At 30.6% G+C, this 18,357-nt stretch overlaps 1 protein-coding gene across 3 annotated transcripts in view; it reads left to right on the forward strand.

Moving 5' to 3' along the window:
• Nucleotides 1-18,357, forward strand: part of LOC127287630 (semaphorin-2A) — a 207,419-nt gene that overhangs the window by 97,421 nt on the left and 91,641 nt on the right. For 2 of the 3 annotated variants that reach the window (XR_007843900.1, XM_051314659.1), the window contains exon 1: nt 5,411-6,527. The exons of the other annotated variant lie outside the window; for it this stretch is intronic. Coding sequence is in view for 1 of the 2 variants with exons in the window: in XM_051314659.1 (XP_051170616.1) it covers nt 6,365-6,527 (163 nt within the window). In the remaining variant the exon portion in view is untranslated. Of the gene's footprint in view, nt 1-5,410; nt 6,528-18,357 lie in introns of those variants that run through there. 3 annotated transcript variants of the gene reach the window in all.

Genomic DNA, 18,357 nt, shown 5'->3' on the forward strand with positions numbered 1-18,357 from the left:
GTGTGGATAAAAGTATACGGTTTGTTAGGCGTACAAGTTTTCTGAAAATCGATTCCACCTTTTGTTTTTGTGTCAGATAAAATCTTGTAGTTGATGTTTCCAGGAAACAGACGTGGAACGTTTAAAGTCACGTACAAAATGTGATTTATAATTTGTGTGCTTTCAGTTTAGGCCAAGAGGTTTTATTCTTCGTAAATTTAATGTCTTCTTTGACACCTTAATCCAGTTGCTCTTTGTGAAATGCAACATCGAACGTAAGCGGATTTTCTGCAAATAACAAAAAAAAACACAGCAACAATGCTCCTCTTCAGTTTATATCTGTAAAGGAAGGATGAAGACATCAAAGGTTCCACCAGTGATAAGATTGAAAAAAAGACGAAAAGACGACGGTGTCTCGCTTACCTGACAATAAGTTCCCGAGGACGAGAGTATTGTCGTTTTGTCTCATCAAGAAAATACCAAAAAGAAAGATCAACTGAATCAATTAAATTCTTGAGACAAAAATAAATGCCTAAAATCAAAAAGAGTTGATGCAAAAGTTTTTTACTCTGCAAAGTATTAAAGCAAACATTTCTCAACATGCAACAAAAACTACACTTTTTTGTTTTGTATTTTGTTGGCGCCACAGCCATTTAGAAACTCGCGAAGTCAACCGAAGCCTTTTAAAACTACTGAAAGTCATTGGAAAACTTGCGAAACATGCTGAAGCTCCATGAAAAGTTTTGAAACTCATTCAAACATGCCGAAGACACTCGAGCTTCTATAAACTTCCTTAAATCACTTGAAACCTTGGGGAAGTAAAGGACAACCGAAACCTTCATAAAATGATAAATTTACTTTAAAAATCTCAAATGATTCTAATGGATAAATCACCTATAAAAAAGAATATTAGAATTATTCAAAATCATTGTCTTTTTTTTTATGTGCATCCATTAAAGTCATGGATACTACAAAAGAGAATAATGCCGACAAAACAACTTTTGAAAATTTCACAGTGAGGTATATAATTATATTTAAATGTAATTAAATTCGTTAACGCTCTTGTCGGAAAAGCAGTATAGCTGGGAAACAAAATTTTATGAACATATTTCCATTGGCTTGCACGACGACGACGACGACGACAACACGAGAGGGGAACTAAAAGGAGCTATAATGCATTTATATAACAAAATTTAAAATCTCCCTAAACCCTCTTGAAGCTGCGATATCTCCTAGCACCTTAGGGAAAATATCTAACCACAAGTTAAATGAAGGCTCTCTACATTATATGTTCGACTTAATATCTTTTATACGGATAATGGCAAAACTTTACTATCATAATTACCATACTCAGAGTTTGGTCAAGTGAAAAAAAAATGAGGAAATTTCTAATTTAAATATAACAAACTTTTTTAAATGATTTTAAATATAACAAATAGAATTATATATTTTGATCTAGAGAAATGAAATGGACTAACTTTTTCAACTGGAGATCGGTAATCAATAAAAGATTATTAGGTTGAATACTGGGCTAAATTTTTCAACACGAGATAAGGAATCTATGACAACAGCTATCTAAAGCTATTTAAATCATTTGGTATTGTACAGTTACTGGACAAAGTTTATCAACTCAAGATCGGTAATGTAATGTAAAAAATTATTAGGTTGAATACTGGGCTTAATTTTTTAACACGAGATAAATCCATAGGAACTACTACCCTTAAGCTACGTAATTTATTTAAAATATAAAAAATAGAATCAAACCTTTTTGACCTAGAGTAGTGAAATTTAGTAAATATTTATATTGTTCCATTTGTTTGACTGTTTTAGTTTTTAGTTTTTAAGAAAACGAAAACAATCAGAAACGAGTATTGAAAGATTCAAAATGGGTCCTGAATAATGTCTACTCTACGCGAACAAGAAGAGTCTTTGAGATAGAATATGACTTTTGCAATATATAAAGATTGAGGATTTCTTTGACGATTATTATTATTGGAGGTTTTTATATATATACACATATAGAATAAGTTGGCGAACGGACGTTTATTCTTGGCTTATTTTCCAAAGCCTTATAGTATACATATATATCGCGTGCATGTCTGTCACGCAAACTCGAAGATTCAAGTTTCTAAAACGTATTGTGGCATGTTTATATGTACTCGTCTTGGAGAAGTGCTTTCAGACGAAGGTACTTCAGTTTGGAATGCACGCTTTGTGACACGAAGAATTTCCAAAGACGTGAACTTTTGTCCGGTACCTTTCCAAATGGATATAAATTCAAATTGTCGTATATATAAGTCTATCTAATGGGAAATGAATGAAAATTGCTTTTTTCAGGGGGGGCAATATGTTTAAGTGAATAAAATTAAAATTGAAGTAATAACTATTTAAAGGTTTAGAGTTAAAAATTTCTTATAGCAGTAAAAAATTATTTTTGACTTTGTTCTAAAATTTCTGAGATTTTCTGTTCGTTAAGGACAACAAAGTAAGAGGTTCTTGTGAGATTATTTCAAGTGTTATAATGTCCGTATAAAATTGTCTTCCACATTAAAGGGTACTTTGTTTGCAGGATTCTTGGATACACCTTGTATGACTTTCTTTGTCGTGTTCAGTTAACTTGAAGGGTTTTCGCATTAGCATATCGACTTCTTCATATACAACCCCTGTGTCTTATACATCTGTTTTCCAGGAAGTAACGAGGTGCTATACATATTAGAAACCGGCTTTGATGCAAAGCCCACTTTCCCAGAGTGTTTAACTCCATAAAAGAAGTGATTTTGATGATCTGCTTAATATAAGGTTTCACTTAAGTTTCTATATGGCTTCTGACAATTAATATCGATGAGGCGGAAGGAATTTCTATCGCCTTTAAAATGATATGGATTTCTTATATATAATGTAGCAGGAAGATAAATTTTTTTTCTCTATTAACAGAACAGTTAAAACTAAAACAAATGATTTTTTTTAATAGAAATGATTTGAGACATAAATAAAAATTAAGGTTTTTTGTGATAAATGATCATTTCAGCACGCTCGTTTGCGGTTTAATTTTCAGAAACTTGAAATTTAAGTCTGGAAACTTTTCTCGAATCGTGCTTTCTAGTCTTTTAAAATGTAATCAAAAGCCGACCAGATTAGATATCTCTCGAATTCAGAAAGAGAAAGAGAGTAAGGAGGGTGAAGGGTGGGTGGGACCCGAAAAACTTAAATTGCGATCAACAACCTTTTAATGTGAAATGATCTTGTTTGAAAAATAAAACTAATGTGGAAAGTTGCATTGTGTAACGTTTCTATGTGGTTCTTTCCCATTTTAATTCTTCCAAGTTTTGTGCAAAAATTTTCTTTGAAAAAGAATACAGACTTTGAGAGTAAACTTTTTAAAATAAAAGTTAGAAATTCAAAAATAAAAAGAAGAAGAAAAAAAAGAAATACCTCTTTAATGGATATAAAAGAATGGAAAAATGTTATGTTCTTTTAAACATTCTTCATTTTCTTCTTTTTTTTCCATTGTACTGATAAGAAAAGTAGAAGAGTACTTAGGTTTAAAGGTATACACTTCTTTTTATTTCTTTCTTTCTTTTACAATAATTATTGTATTGATAAATTTTTTTTGTCCCTCTATAATAAGAAGAATTGTAATAAAATTTTCTCAATTATTAAATTAGTTTCAAAATGGTATTGAAAGACAGACTGATATATTTGATATTATTGATTTCAATACTATTGTAATTATGTATACATATATATATATATATATATATATGTATTTATAGAACAGTTGACAAATGAATTATTTAACAATTCATGGTAACTAAGGAAAATATTAATGAGGAACAGCAATCAATATTTTGTTTCTTTTTTTAAACAAAAGACATTTATTTCTTTTTTGGAGTAATTAATTTTTTTACACCTTGTATAATTTTCAAGAGAAATTATTGGTATAAATGCGAATTTACTTGAAACTTATATAACTGATGGATTTTTTTGGATCAGTAAATACGAATCTGTTAACAGATTTTCAAAATTTAAAATGTCGGACACAAAATGGAGGTGAATTTCCAAAAATTATACGAATTTGTACAAAACTTGTTACTAGAGGGTTTTTTAGGTTGCTTAATACGAATTTGACATTAGTTTTGCAAAATTCAAAATGGCGGTCACAAAATAGCGGCGAAATTTTAAAAATCATACAAATTTGTACAAAACTTGTTACTCGAGGGTTTTTGGGGTCGGTGAGTACGAATTTGACATTAGTTTTGCAAAATTCAAAATGGCGGACACAAAATAGCGATTAATTTTTAAAAATCAAACAAATTTGTACAAAACTTGTTACTGGGAGGTTTTTTAGGTCACTGATTACGAATTTAGCATTATTTTTGCAAAATTCAAAATGGCGGACACAAAATGGAGGGGTATTTGCAAAAATCGTACGAATTTGTACAAAATTTGTTACTCTGGGGTTTTTTAGGTTGCTGAATACGAATTTGACATTAGTTTTGCAAAATTCAAAATGGCGGTAACAAAATAGCGGCAAAGTTTTAAAAATCATACAAATTTGTACAAAACTTGTTACTCGGGGGTTTTTGGGGTCGCTGAGTACGAATTTGACATTAGTTTTTCAAAATTCAAAATGGCGGACACAAAATGGAGGTGAATTTGCAAAAATCGTACAAATTTGTACAAAACTTTTTACTCGGGGGTTTTTTACGTCAGTGATTACGAATTTGACATTAGTTTTGCAAAATTCAAAATGCCGGACACAAAATGGAGGGGTATTTGCAAAAATCGTACGAATTTCTACAAAATTTGTTACTCGGGGGTTTTTTAGGTCGCTGAGTACGAATTTGACATTAGTTTTGCAAAATTCAAAATGGCGGACACAAAATGGAGGGGTATTTGCAAAAATCGTACGAATTTGTACAAAACTTGTTACTCGGGGGTTTTTGGGGTCGCTGAGTACGAATCTAACATTAGATTTTAAAATCAAAAATAAAATTTATAAAAAAATAACAAATTATTCCATTTTCCACATAAAATATTCATTTTCAATAGATGTAACGTAATGTAAAAAGTGTAAAGTATGTTATATAATATTAGAATGAGTGTTTCCATTTGAATAAAGGTTTTGAACACCTGCGATACTTCCGATATCATCATGTAAGCTTGTAAAAATTCTTTCGCGCCCTCCGGCAGAGTTTTAAGTTTAGAAAATAAAAAAAAAAAAAAAAAGAACGACATCGAGGGTGGTAACTTTAGTCATGCAGCGGCGTAGAACTCAGATTCCGGATTGGACCAAATGCCCGCGTATTCTATATATCTATATGTACTGTATATATAAGTAGAGGAGAGCCATGGAGAACGGTCGGTTTTACCGAGTTGTCACGAGTTCCACCGATTCATACCGACTGCAAGTGAACGCGGCAAGTCACAAGCAACGAGGGCAACAGTAGTGCCGCGGCCTCTGACGCGGGGCTTTCGGCTATTTTTTTTGTTGCACATTTTAGACGACGCTTATCAATAACGCCGCGTGTCTTCTATTTTACTTTTCTCATCCCAAAATCACGGAATGAGAAATAAACAGCGATTTTTTTTTTACATTTCAGTGATATAAACAAAAAAGTTCTTTTTTTTATTTTTTCTTTTTTCCTAATAATTAACGTTTTACGCTCACTCTAATAAAAAACAGATGTGACCAATTTGAACACTGTGTCTACTGTTTGTTTAGTTTACAAGAGTTTTTTCAGTTTTTCATAAAACAGGAAGTTGGGATATTTTTTTTTTTTGGATTTCTAAAACACAGTGCCTAAAGGAAGTGAAGTGCAAAGAAAAACCAATTTGTTTTTTTTTAAATAAATAAGTGTAAATAGGATTTAAATTTTTTGTATTTGTTATTATAATATTACTTGGCTTGTGTGTCCTTTTGGATACGTGGAGAAGGAATTCCTTTGTCCCGCGGAGCAAGGAGGAATAAAAGGACGACGAGGGAAGGAGGAAGAGAGAGAGAGAGAGAGACCTGTGTACACGCGGTCGTGTTTCAAGAGAGTTTTTGAACCTTGTAAGAAGGTAGCAGGCAAAACGCACTTTAACCATCTTGTCGGTGAATGTCCGTTTCAGTACGCGCTAGTTGCAGAGGGCAACAAACCACGCCGCGGTCAGAGACTCAAGGCCACCTTAAGAACCACTCACCGACCCACGCCGTTTCTCTCTTCTCATTCACACTAAACTTTAAATTTTCTACAAAAAAAAGAAATTAATTTCCGGAGTTTTAATGTTTAAAAAACAAAATTTTTCTCCACAAAAAAAAAATTGTATTTAAAATTTTTGTGATTAAAAAAAAATAAATTGACTAGAAAATATTTTGCCAAAGTTTAAAAGGCAAAGAGAAATGCAGAAACAGAGATTGTCTGATGCCATAATGATGTTGGTTAAGGCAGCTGTTCTCACAGCTGCTTTGGCCCAAATACTTGGGCCTGTGATGGCAAATAAGCCAGGACATGCTTATTTCGAGCAACCTTGCTGTGGACGTTCACATCTTAGGCATCATAAAGGTGTGCTATAAAAAAAAACCTTACTTTTTTACTTTAATTTTTTTTTCAGGCACAAAAAATTTTTTTTACCTTCTAAAAATAATTAAATTCCTTTTTTTTTAAAATATTCCCTAAAATTTGCTTCATTTATTGCTTCAATAGCCATATAAAGTACAAATTGTAAATTTCGATAAACAATTATCGTTAATTTTCACGGATCCAATTAGTTACAAATTGCTTGATTGTTTAAATTATCTCCGCTTAAAATGAATTCAAAAAAAAAAAGAAAACAAATTTTAAAATAAACTGTTGGAAAATAGAAAATTACGGTAAAAATAAAATTAGTAAACTTTTAGTTTAATTTTTAAAAATATAAAAAATAAATTTTATACACGTAGGGAAAATATTATTAAACTGTGGAAAAAGTTTAAAAATTAGTTATTATTATTATTATTAATTAATTAAAATTAGTTTATAGAAAAAATAATTAAAAATTAAATTAACATAAATAACTAAAAGTTACTGACGTAAGATTCAAAATTCATTTTTAATAGCAGCTCTCAAAATAACACCTTTTTTTCTAAATTACATATATCCTCCAATTGTTCTGACTTAAAATGAGTTACATCCCATTCAAATAAAATATTAATTTCCTATTCTTTATAAAAAAAATTTTTTTTCTCCTTCATAAAAAAAAGAGGGACCATTGGGCCTTAAATTTTCTTTTGAAAATCCGTTTTAATAAAATGATAAGTGGCCTATACATATTCATTTTCAAAATTGAGATTAGATGTAATTATTCGATATGTTAAAAGCAACGTATAATTTTCCTATATATTTTCATTAAACGTGAGAATCCGATGATTATCTACAATTTTAATCCCTTCACCGATATAATGCTACTTAAAATATATAATATATAAATTGAGAGAGTAATAATTCAGCATGTTGAGTTTTTAATCTCAAAAATAATTGCTGAATAAACGCTATCATTTCACGCTTTTTGCCTGTAAAAAAATTTAAATTTCTTTATAACAATTTTTCATTTTAGAATAAATAATTTTTTATATTTTTTTCGATTATGTCAAAAAAAAAAATTGTGAATTTTCAAAAAAAAAGGTTCAAAAAAAAATTTTAATTTAAAACTCATAAAAGTTTATTAAACGAAGACAATTATATTATATGAAAAAAAAAATACAATTCCATAGGGTTCTTTGTTCAATTTATCATTAATCACTGAGGCAATGCACTTTCTAAACAGAGAAAATAGTACACAAATCACTTGAGAACTTGTAGAATTGTATATTAAGAAAAAAATTTTTTTTTCTTTTTACTTTTAAAGAAAAAATTCTTTTTGTTATATATTGAAAAATTTTTTACAAGTTGTTTTTCATTTTTTTCTCAATTTAAAATATAAATGAAATTTGCCTTGAATTTTTTATACATTTATAAAAGATATATAAAAGATTTTATACATAAAAGAATACGAGTGACTAATTAATTGCCTCGATTCAATATTTACTGAATACATATAAAGTAATAATTCGATATATATATTTATTTAATTATACAATTGAAGGGAAGCAATTGAATTGTTTCCGTCTAATGATAATAAAAAAGAAGAAAAAATACATTTTGAAATCAAAATTTTGATATAGAATTAAGTTTTTTTTAATGAAATTTCTGAATATGTAAATATAAAAACTAACAATTAAAATAGTTTTGTTAAAAAAAAATAAAAAAAATTTCTTTCCTCTTGTTTCGTATATATGGCAAAATGAAAAATATTTTTCCCAATAGAGAAAATATAATAAAATAATAGATAAACAAGATTCTATTATTTTTATTTTTATAGTTTTTATAATCAAGAACGTGAGATAAACATCAATTTCGTTGCGGAAATGACTTTCCCAGAAAACGTAGGTTTGAAATTACAAACCCACATGGGGGTTGTGTCTATCTTTATCACACATTGTTTTATCCATTACCTTTTTCCACGAAGTCAATACAATGCAAGGAAATATATATCTATAAAATACATATCGCGTTCAATTCTAATAATACACACACACAATATTAAAATATAGCTTTGGGGAAAAAAAATGTACATATATTGACAAAAGTAAATAAATTTTTTTAAATTTTATAATTTTACCTCCATATTCTTTAGTCGCAGTGCTTTTTTTTTTTTTTTATTAAGATTTGTTTCGATACATTTACCTGTTGACCTAGTTTAAAAAAAATAGAAAAAAAAATTTTCTCACATCTTTTGATAAAAATGACTCAAAACAAAAAAAAACGCGTTGCAATTTTTTAATTAGCAGGATGCTATCAAAGTTTATATAGAAATTTGAATAGGATTATAATGAATGACGATGCGAACGTTGACAGTCGCGTCATCAGTTTTATGCATATATATATATACATATAGAGGGGCCATCTCTGTTATTCCAATTTCAGCCAGTTTTACCCCGCACGTCATTACCTTTTAAAATACGAGCTTATCGTGAATTTTACTTTGAAATCGCGTTTCTGCTTCACTGTCAAATACAGTTATTAAATACCGCTTAAAAACATGCCCACTTTTGTCACATTACAGTTTTTTTTATATATATATTGGCGTAACAAAAGCCGAATTGTTCAGAATTTTTAATTCTCCCAAAAAATTGTCTCTACAAGTGTGCTTTCATGCTGAAAATAATTTATTTGTAATAAAGTTAAATCCTTATTTTTTGTTCATTATTTATTTGAGTGCGCTTAAATATTTCATTTTGATATTTTACAATGTATTTGCTGTATTTTATTTATTAACTAGTTATTATGAATTTTTAAAATGCTTTTAATGGTGCTTTAATAATAATTTTTTTGCTACTTACAAATTTGAAGTCCGATTTCAAAAATTCAAAATGTCGGATCCAATATGGCGGATTAAAAATTGAAAACTCATTGGATTTGGTTGAAATTTGTTACTCGGAGGTTTTTGGGGTCACTGATTACGAATCTGAAGTCAAATTTCAAAAATTCAAAATGGCGGATCCAATATGGCAGATTAAAAATTGAAAACTCATTGTATTTGCTTGAAATTTGTTACTCGGGGGTTTTTGGGGTCGCTCATTACGAATCTGATGTCAAATTTCAAAAATTCAAAATAGCGGATGAAAAAATTAAAAACTCATTAGATTTGCTTGAAAATTATTACTCGAGGGTTTTTTTGGGATTAGATTTTTAAAACAATGTATATTTTTTAATTCCCAGGCTCACACAGGCAGGAAAGCATTATTTTTCCCAAAATCTGACTAGGCATCTCTGAATTTTCCCCTTCTATTTAGCATGACAATGGTTTAAATGTATATATATAGGAAAATGCTGCGTAAATTCGCGTAGTGTGTGTGTGTGCAAAGCGAGAGTCACTAAATCGAGAGACGCGTGAAAACACTTTTCGCTCGCGATCCTTTAGGGGATTAAAACTCTCCGCGGGCGTATTTTTTTTTCAACGCGAGAGACGCCCCGCGCGAAAGCCAAACCATTTTGCGGTAAATCATTTAAGAACGGACGTAAATGCGGAAGGGGACGATGTAGAGAAAAAAAAAACCTTACGGTTACAAAAGCCTGTTAGCATACATCACCAATATTATCTCTTTATTTCTTTCTCTCTCTCTCTCTCTCTCTCTCTCTCTCTGCGCCCTACTGGCACATGATATTATATACCAAAGCTTAGAACGTTGGAACTGACTTCATTATAGTAGTAGTGCCAGGCAGAGAGTCGAATGGAATGTGGTATGGCTGGTTGGTTGGCCAGCCTGTTCGACTATATACACATATACTACCTTGCATTTTTCACATGTAATATAGTAACGACTGCAGCAACTCGAATTCAACGAGCATTCGCTCGTACAGTTATGCACGAACAGATAATGGTACACACGTGTGCTTTTCCCTCCTTCACTTTTTTTTTTTTTTTTTTCATAAAAGGCACCTGATAATATGTTCAAGATAAACATCTCATCTCACGATCTTTTTTTCTTATGTTAATTCCTTTTATCATGTGAACAAGAAAATCTTTTTTTTCTTCTAAGACTTTTTTTCTACCTGAATATTAATCAAATTTTCAAAAGAGACAAATACATTGATTTTTTTTTTATTTACTTTATAATCCTTACTATAAATTGTTCTTTTATATAAGGTATAGGCAATAAAAAATAAACAAAAAAAAATAATTAGAGTTCAATTTAAGAAGCGTTATTTAAGCCGCATGTAAATTGTGCCTCGTAGGTGGCGCCACTTGGGTTCAATTGGAACCGCGTCAAAAACATGCCTCGTAGGTGGCGCCACTAAGGATCAATTGGAACCGCGTCAAAAACGTGCCTCGTAGGTGGCGCCACTTGGGTTCAGTTTAAGTAGTTCAATTGGAACCGGGTCGAAAACGTGCCTCGTAGGTGGCGCCACTTGGGTTCAGTTTAAATAATTAAATTGCAACCCTGTTAAAAACGTGCCTCGTAGATGGCGCCACGTTATCGTTTTTCATCATTTTAAGATTTAAAAAAGGACAATTTTTATTTTTTCTGTGAGAAAAGAAAAATTGTTTTCAAAGTAAAAATTGCATTTTGAAAAAAAAGAGAAGTTAGTTTACGTTTTAGAATTTATTCGATAATATGTGTGACATGCTGACATATATCGTCTCCACTTGCTGTGAAATCACAAATAGTAAGTACCTTGTATCGGATCCACAGTAACTAACCGAACGGATATTAATTTCAACTCGATCCTCTAATCCAATTTATGTTTGACGTAATACGCACTGCAAATAGAATTATACTGAAAGGAAATTATGGTGCGGTCTCGAGCTACTTATATAGTGTATGGCATTAATCTTATATGTATATATTGAAGGTTTAAAAATCAACAATTTTATCGGATAATAATGTAACCATTTTTTTTTTATTTTTCATATATAATTTGGTAATAATTTTGATAACTCTTACTTTACACACACATATATATATATAAATATATTGAGCCGACATCTCGTAAATTTTGATTCATTTTATTTTCCGTTGCGTGACCGTTTATTTCACTCCTTTCACAATCAACCCCTTACTTATCTCAAATCAAAATGAATTGCACTGAAACTTGGTGCTGCCACTTATTTGGTATACGCTAATTTGAAATGAAGTTGAAGTCTATCACTGATAAAAGTGAAAAAATAGAATTTTCTTTTTTAAATTTTTAAAATTGTGTTAAAATTTTTTCTGCAACATTTTTTATCTTAAGAGAAATTTTTTTTTTTGAATAAAAATTGATTTTAGCAGTAAATGCCATTAATTGAAATTTATTTTTTTTTGTGTACACCAATTTATGTCTCTGCAATTTCTTACTCTATTCTCGAGAGTGTGTCTCATTTCTTTTGTTGTATACTCGACTTCAGTTTCTCTTCCCCTTTTCTTCCGTGTCACTTCCTCTTTCTTTTTTCTTTCTCTCTCTCTCTCTCTCTGACTATACCGTGTTTTAAACGACCAACGAAATTATACCGTGTAAATCCTTCATTCGGCCGTAAACTCGAGAACAACTCGACACACTGCGCAACGTATTTCCTCTTGCGTAAAAGAATTTGCGAATGGTATTTATGGAAGAAGTCCCAGAGCTGAAATAAGCTTCCAAGCTGAAATTTAGTGCTAAAAGGGGGAATTTGTGACACTCATTTTCTTTTCTATTTTCAACAAATGAGCTGATAAAATATAAAGATACTTTTTCTTTTCAATGTTTAATATATTTCGAAACAATTTTTTTAATTTTTTTTTTTTCAGAAACTTTGATTTTTTTTTGTCAAGAAAGATTGTTAGAAAAAAAAGTACATTTTGTATTTTTGATGAAAGTTTTTCTTTATTCGATTTAGTTAGCAAAAAAAAACTCAAAAGTCATTTGAATGCAAGGAATTTTTAATTTATTGCCATTTGTGCGCGCGATATGATATTCTACGGAATTATATGTGAATCCATCTAAAAATTGGATATAAATCGGAAAAATCGAACTGCAAATCTAAAAAGAAAATGAAAGAGAGAAAAAAAAACCAAAGAATATGTATATAAGATATTTTTTGAATTTTTCTCCCTCGGAGAAAATTTATAAATTTTTCTAACCACAAAATTGTCCATAACAAACAAAAAAAAATACCAACAAAATCAAAAACAGAAACTAAATTCTTTTATCAAAATAAAAATATTTTGCCAAAAGAAATTAATAGCAAATCATTGATGAAAAAACTGTACAATTTAAGAGAAGGATAAATTCTAATTAAGATTATCTTTTAATTAAAATTTTTATCTTCCTGAATTTTTAATTATCAAAAAAATTACCTGTTGCGTAGATAGAAAAATTTCAAAAAAAAAAACTCTGCATAGGGTGAAAATAGAAACACCACGGGGTAATGTGGTACAATTTTTAAAAACTGTTAGATTTTAAAAATTGGAGGAATAAAATATTTTTTTTCACCACTTTGTGATTCATTTGAGGCGAGGAAAAAAAATTTCGTTAGTGGGATTAAGAAAAAAAAGGAAAAAAAAAAAAAGTTGATAAACTCTAAATTCATAACTTTTGTAGCTCTGGTTTTATTATCAGTTTCTTTTCATTTTTCAGAGTCTTTTTCTCTTTAACACCTTCTTTTTTTTCACATTCCCTTCGCGGTATCGTCTATCTCACTTTTTTTTTCTTCTTCTTCTTCTCAGACTCTTTAAAGTTCCCGCGCGATCGCGGCTCTCATCGCGCGAGGAGAACAAAAAGCTATTTTGAGACGACACAGTGGGAGTGAGAATGGTTGAAGAGTGAGATTCATCCCGTAAGACCGAAACGACAGCATCACAAATACAATGTAGAAAATATATGAATATAGATATATGAAGATTTATATATATATATATATATATATATATATATATATATATATACTCATATATGTATATACATACTATACGAGAAGAACTTACTCATAACTTTGTTTCGAGCTAGGAAGCGTCGAGTTCGCTAGATTATCAAGTCGATATAATAAAACCACGAAACTCCATCTCTCTTGAGAGAGAAAGAGAGAGAGAGAGGATTCGCGACAAACACAAGGCAAACTCCCTTTATCCGTGTCTGCATAAAGTCGTCTTTTCACGACAAACAAAGCATCCAAGTTCGACGCTTCCTTTGCAGCGCCAGTTTTCGGGTCCATACGATCCTCGATATTTACCGCGGAATTGCGTTCAAAGAGGAAGAAAAAGAGAGAGAGAGAGAGAGAGAAAAAAGTAAATAAAATTCATGACGTAAATGTGAAATAAAAACTTGGAAAATCCTCGGATAACTATGAAGAATTATTCCAAAAGGATTACTATATCTTATGCGAAAAGATTTTCTCTCTAGGGCAAAAAAAAAATGGATGTCACTTTGATTTAATTCAGAACTTAAGGTAGCGTTCTACGACTATAGGCAAAAAAATTACTATTACTATACAAGGAATCAAATAATTTTTCAACAACTAATTGTTAATGTTATTCAATAAATTTTAAATATTATAATTTATAGAAAAAAAAAATCGAAATTTTGTTGTCGAGACAATTTTTGGCAAGGTGGCTTAAATTATTCACCATTCATTGTACTTAGTTTACATGTATGTATATAATAGTCACACCCGAGAAATGTTAAAACTATTTTTAATATATTTCACTTTTTTCGTTAATTTTATTCCGGTCTTTTTTTTAATTCTAACATTTTCCACGCGAAAATGAAATATGTCATTAATTTTTTAGTCGAATGTAATTTAGTCATTAAAACTTAATTACTTCCTTTTTGAAGTTTTATACGTATATGTACATAGTTTTCTTGTGTATGTCATTTTTATTATACATGAATGACTTAATCTGAAGAAAAGTGAAAAATTTTAAATTAATTTTTTCCTACAAAATTGATTGAAATTAGATATTTATTTATTATTACAATAATCTTTATTCTCACAGAAAGCTTTCCTTCTCACAGAAATCTTTCTTACAGAAAGATCTCCTTTTCATAGAAAGCCTCCCTTCTTAGAAAACACCTTTCTTCTCACAGAAAAACCTCCTTCTCACGTAAAATCTTCATTCTCATAAAAAACATTCCTTTTCACAGAAACCTGTATTCTCACAGAAAACCTTCCTTCTTACAGAAATCATTTTGCAGAAAGCCCTCCTTCTCATAGTAATAAGTCTTCCTTCTCATAGAAATCTTCTTTCTCAGAGAAAGTCGTCCTTCTCACAGAAACCTTCTTTCTCATAGAGAGTCTTCCTTCTCATAGAATTCATTCCTTCTCATAGAAATCCTTTTCTCAGAAACCTTCTTTCTCATAAAAAGTCGTCCTTCTCATAGAATGCTTTCCTTCACATAGAAATCTTTCTTACAGAAATCCCTCCTTCTCATTGAAAGTATTTCTTCTCATAGAAATATTCTTTTTCACAGAAAGCACTCCTTCTCATAGAAAGTCTTCCTTCTCATAGAAATCTCCTTTCTTACAGAAAGCCCTCCTTCTCACATAAAACCTTCATTCTCATAGAAAGCCTTCCTTTTCACAGAAACCTTCTTCCTCACAGAAGGTTCTCCTTCTCACAGAATGCCTTCGTTCTCACAGAAAAACTTCCTTCTCATAGAAATCTTCTTTTTTTTATAGAAAGTCCTCCTTCTCACAGAAAACAATTTTAATTCGTAACTTTAAAATACAATTGAAGAGCAAACTAAAAATAAAGAAATCAAAGCGAACTTGAATAAAACAAAATTGAAGAAAGACTTCCTTCTCACAGAAAGCAAGATTTTTATTCCTAGCACACTTTTTGGAGTTGTGCCATTTACATTTTTTGCTTTGAAAGAACAAAAAATGACAAATTCTACTGAAAATTTTTTCCAATTTTATACATTCGCCTAATTTCTGTCTCTATAAATACATATATATCTATATATTTCTCACACTGTTATTCCCCTTCTTCCGTTCTTTTCCTTTTGTATTTCCGGGGTTTTATAGACGGCTAATAATTGCCGTGTATCGATAAACTCACATAACATCCCTGTCATATCTGTCCGCCTCTTTCAGGAAAGTTTTCGTGTCTGTCGAGCAAATAGAGGGGCTAGTAGCCTAATCGTGCTACCCTCTTCACATTCGCCATATCACGCTTTTACTCGACTACCCTTTGCCCTTCACCCCATTTTCAACACATTTTTCTTTCTACACTTTATATATATATATATATATATACAACCACATACAAGGAAAGTTATCTCATCGTCTGTCCTTCCCGCTGTGCAGACGCCGATATCTGCCCTATACCACAGGATTGAAAGTCACTACTCTTTTTTTTCCCACCACATAGATATAGAGAAAAAGAAAAGAGAGAGAGAGGAAATTGAATCTCATTTTATCGAAAGTAACGACATTGAAAAGAAAAAAAAAAAAAAAGAAAACTGTCAAGAATTTTCACTCGCTCTGTCGAAACCACAGTTAACGAATAAATTGATACGGCCTTATCGTAATATCTCTCTATCCAGTCGAGCGTGCTTATCGTTCCGTTTGCACTGTGTCGACTCTTTTATCAATTCCCCTCACTGTGCAAATTGTTTCGGCCCTTCAAATCGAAATTCTCTCGCACTTTTTATCGGCGCTAAAGTATAAGCCATTGTCCCATGTGCGCAAAATAAAAAAAAAAAAATTCTTCCCAGTATCATCTTTTCAAAAATTTCTTTCAATATCATACACATTATATCCACATATATTCCCGTGCAAACAATGTAAAGAAAAAATCTAATTAAAATAAAATTGCCCTTTTTTCGAAAAAAAAAAAAAATTCATAATAAAAAATTATTTTTGCACCGAAAAAAAGGAAGATTTAAATTACAAAGCTCCCACACATGAATGGAATTAATTTATATTTTTCAATATAAACTCCCATTGTAATATAATACATTCATTATTATCATGTTTGTAATTTTTTAATTTACTACCCTTTTATAAGATCTCATTAAAACACATTCTTTTTTTTTTTTTTTATCATCACTGCATTTTGTGTTTACTAATTATTATTTTTCCCCTGTTTCTTTTTATCTTCATAAAATATAAGAGTAAATTCTGATTAATCAAAAAGTAGAGCTTATATATTTCTAATTAAAGTTGTAACGAGCTTATTCATTTTTTTTTTTTTTTTTTTTTTTTTTTTAATATCTGAAACATTCTTTTTTTTTCTTTCACAACGGAAACGAATAAACGTAACTTTCAAGGGGAATATTATGAAGATTGAAATGGGCAATAAATAAGAATTTTCACGTGGAAAAACGCGACACGAAGGACGAAAAGTTTTAGAAGCGATGAACACATTTACGATCTACCTGCGCGCAAGTCTGTTCTTTGTCGCTCTCTTGGGAAAAGAAAGTTCGGTTTTCTGGGAAGAGAGGGGGTGGGTGGAGCACGGACGTCGAAGGCAACAAAGGGCAATTTAAAACGGGTCTTCCCTGCCTATAGCTGCTAGACACCTGGGGGAGAGAAAAAAAAAAAGTATTGCAACGTTGGCCTCGGTTATATAGCCAAAAGGAGGGCTAGTTAATGCTTTGTAATGGTCGACGAAGGGGTCGAAATCGTCCCCTTAACGATCTACATCGACGTAACAGGGCCACATTACCTCCTCAAATCCGATAACATGTATAGTTTCGCTATAAACATTGCGCCCTTCATTTTGTAACTTCGTTTAAAGGTAGCTTCTTTTCTTTTTCCCTTTTACTGTAAAGATTTAGTTATCTAATTTCTAATAATATTGAAATAAATTAGAAGAGACAACAAAAAGTATTCTACAAACAGCAGAAATGTTATCTGGACAGTAATGGAAAAAGAAAATGTTATCTGGACAGTAATGGCAAAATTTTATGTTATCTAAATAGTAAAGACCAGAAAACAGTATAATACTGCCAGTAATGGCAAAATACAATGTTATGTAGCCAGTAATGGCAAAACAAACCGTTAACTGGACAGTAAAGGCAAAATAAAAAATGTCATTCCAGACAGTAATGGCAAAATAGTATGTTGTATAGCCAGTACTGGCAAAATATATTTGGATATAGCCAGTAATGGCAAAACAAACAGTTATGTGGACAGTAAAAACAAAATAAATATGTAATCCAGCCAGTAATGGCAAAATAATATGTTATATAGCCAGTATTGGCAAAATATATTTTGATATAGCCAGTATTGGCAAAATATATTTTGATATAACCAGTAATGGCAAAACAAAAATGTCATTCCAAACAGTAGTGGCAAAATAGTATGTTGTATTGCCAGTACTGGCAAAATATATTTGGATTGGCAAAACAAACCGCTATGTGGACAATAAAGACAAGATAAAAATATAATCCAGCCGGTAATGGCAAAATAGTTTGTTGTATTGACAGTTTTGGCAAAATGTATTTGGATTGGCAAAACAAACCGTTATGTGGACAGTAAAAACAAAATAAATATGTATTCCAGCCAGTAATGGCAAAATAATATGTTATATAGCCAGTATTGTCAAAATAAATTTGGATATAGCCAGTAATGGCAAAACAAAAATGTCATTCCAGACAGTAGTGGCAAAATAGTATGTTGTATTGCCAGAACTGGCAAAATGTATTTGGATTGGCAAAACAAACCATTATGTGGACAGTAAAAACAAAATAAATATGTAATACAGACAGTATTGGCAAAATAATATGTTATATAGCCAGTAATGGCAAAACAAACCGTTACGTTGCCAGTAAGGACAAAATAAAAATGTAATTCAGCCAGTAGTGGCAAAATATTATGTTATTAATACAATATTGCCAGTATTGACAAAAT

The sequence above is a fragment of the Leptopilina boulardi genome, unplaced genomic scaffold (assembly GCF_019393585.1).
Source record: "Leptopilina boulardi isolate dan_hultmark-lab unplaced genomic scaffold, ZJU_Lbou_2.1 LbouV2_372, whole genome shotgun sequence".
Lineage (NCBI taxonomy): Eukaryota > Metazoa > Arthropoda > Insecta > Hymenoptera > Figitidae > Leptopilina > Leptopilina boulardi.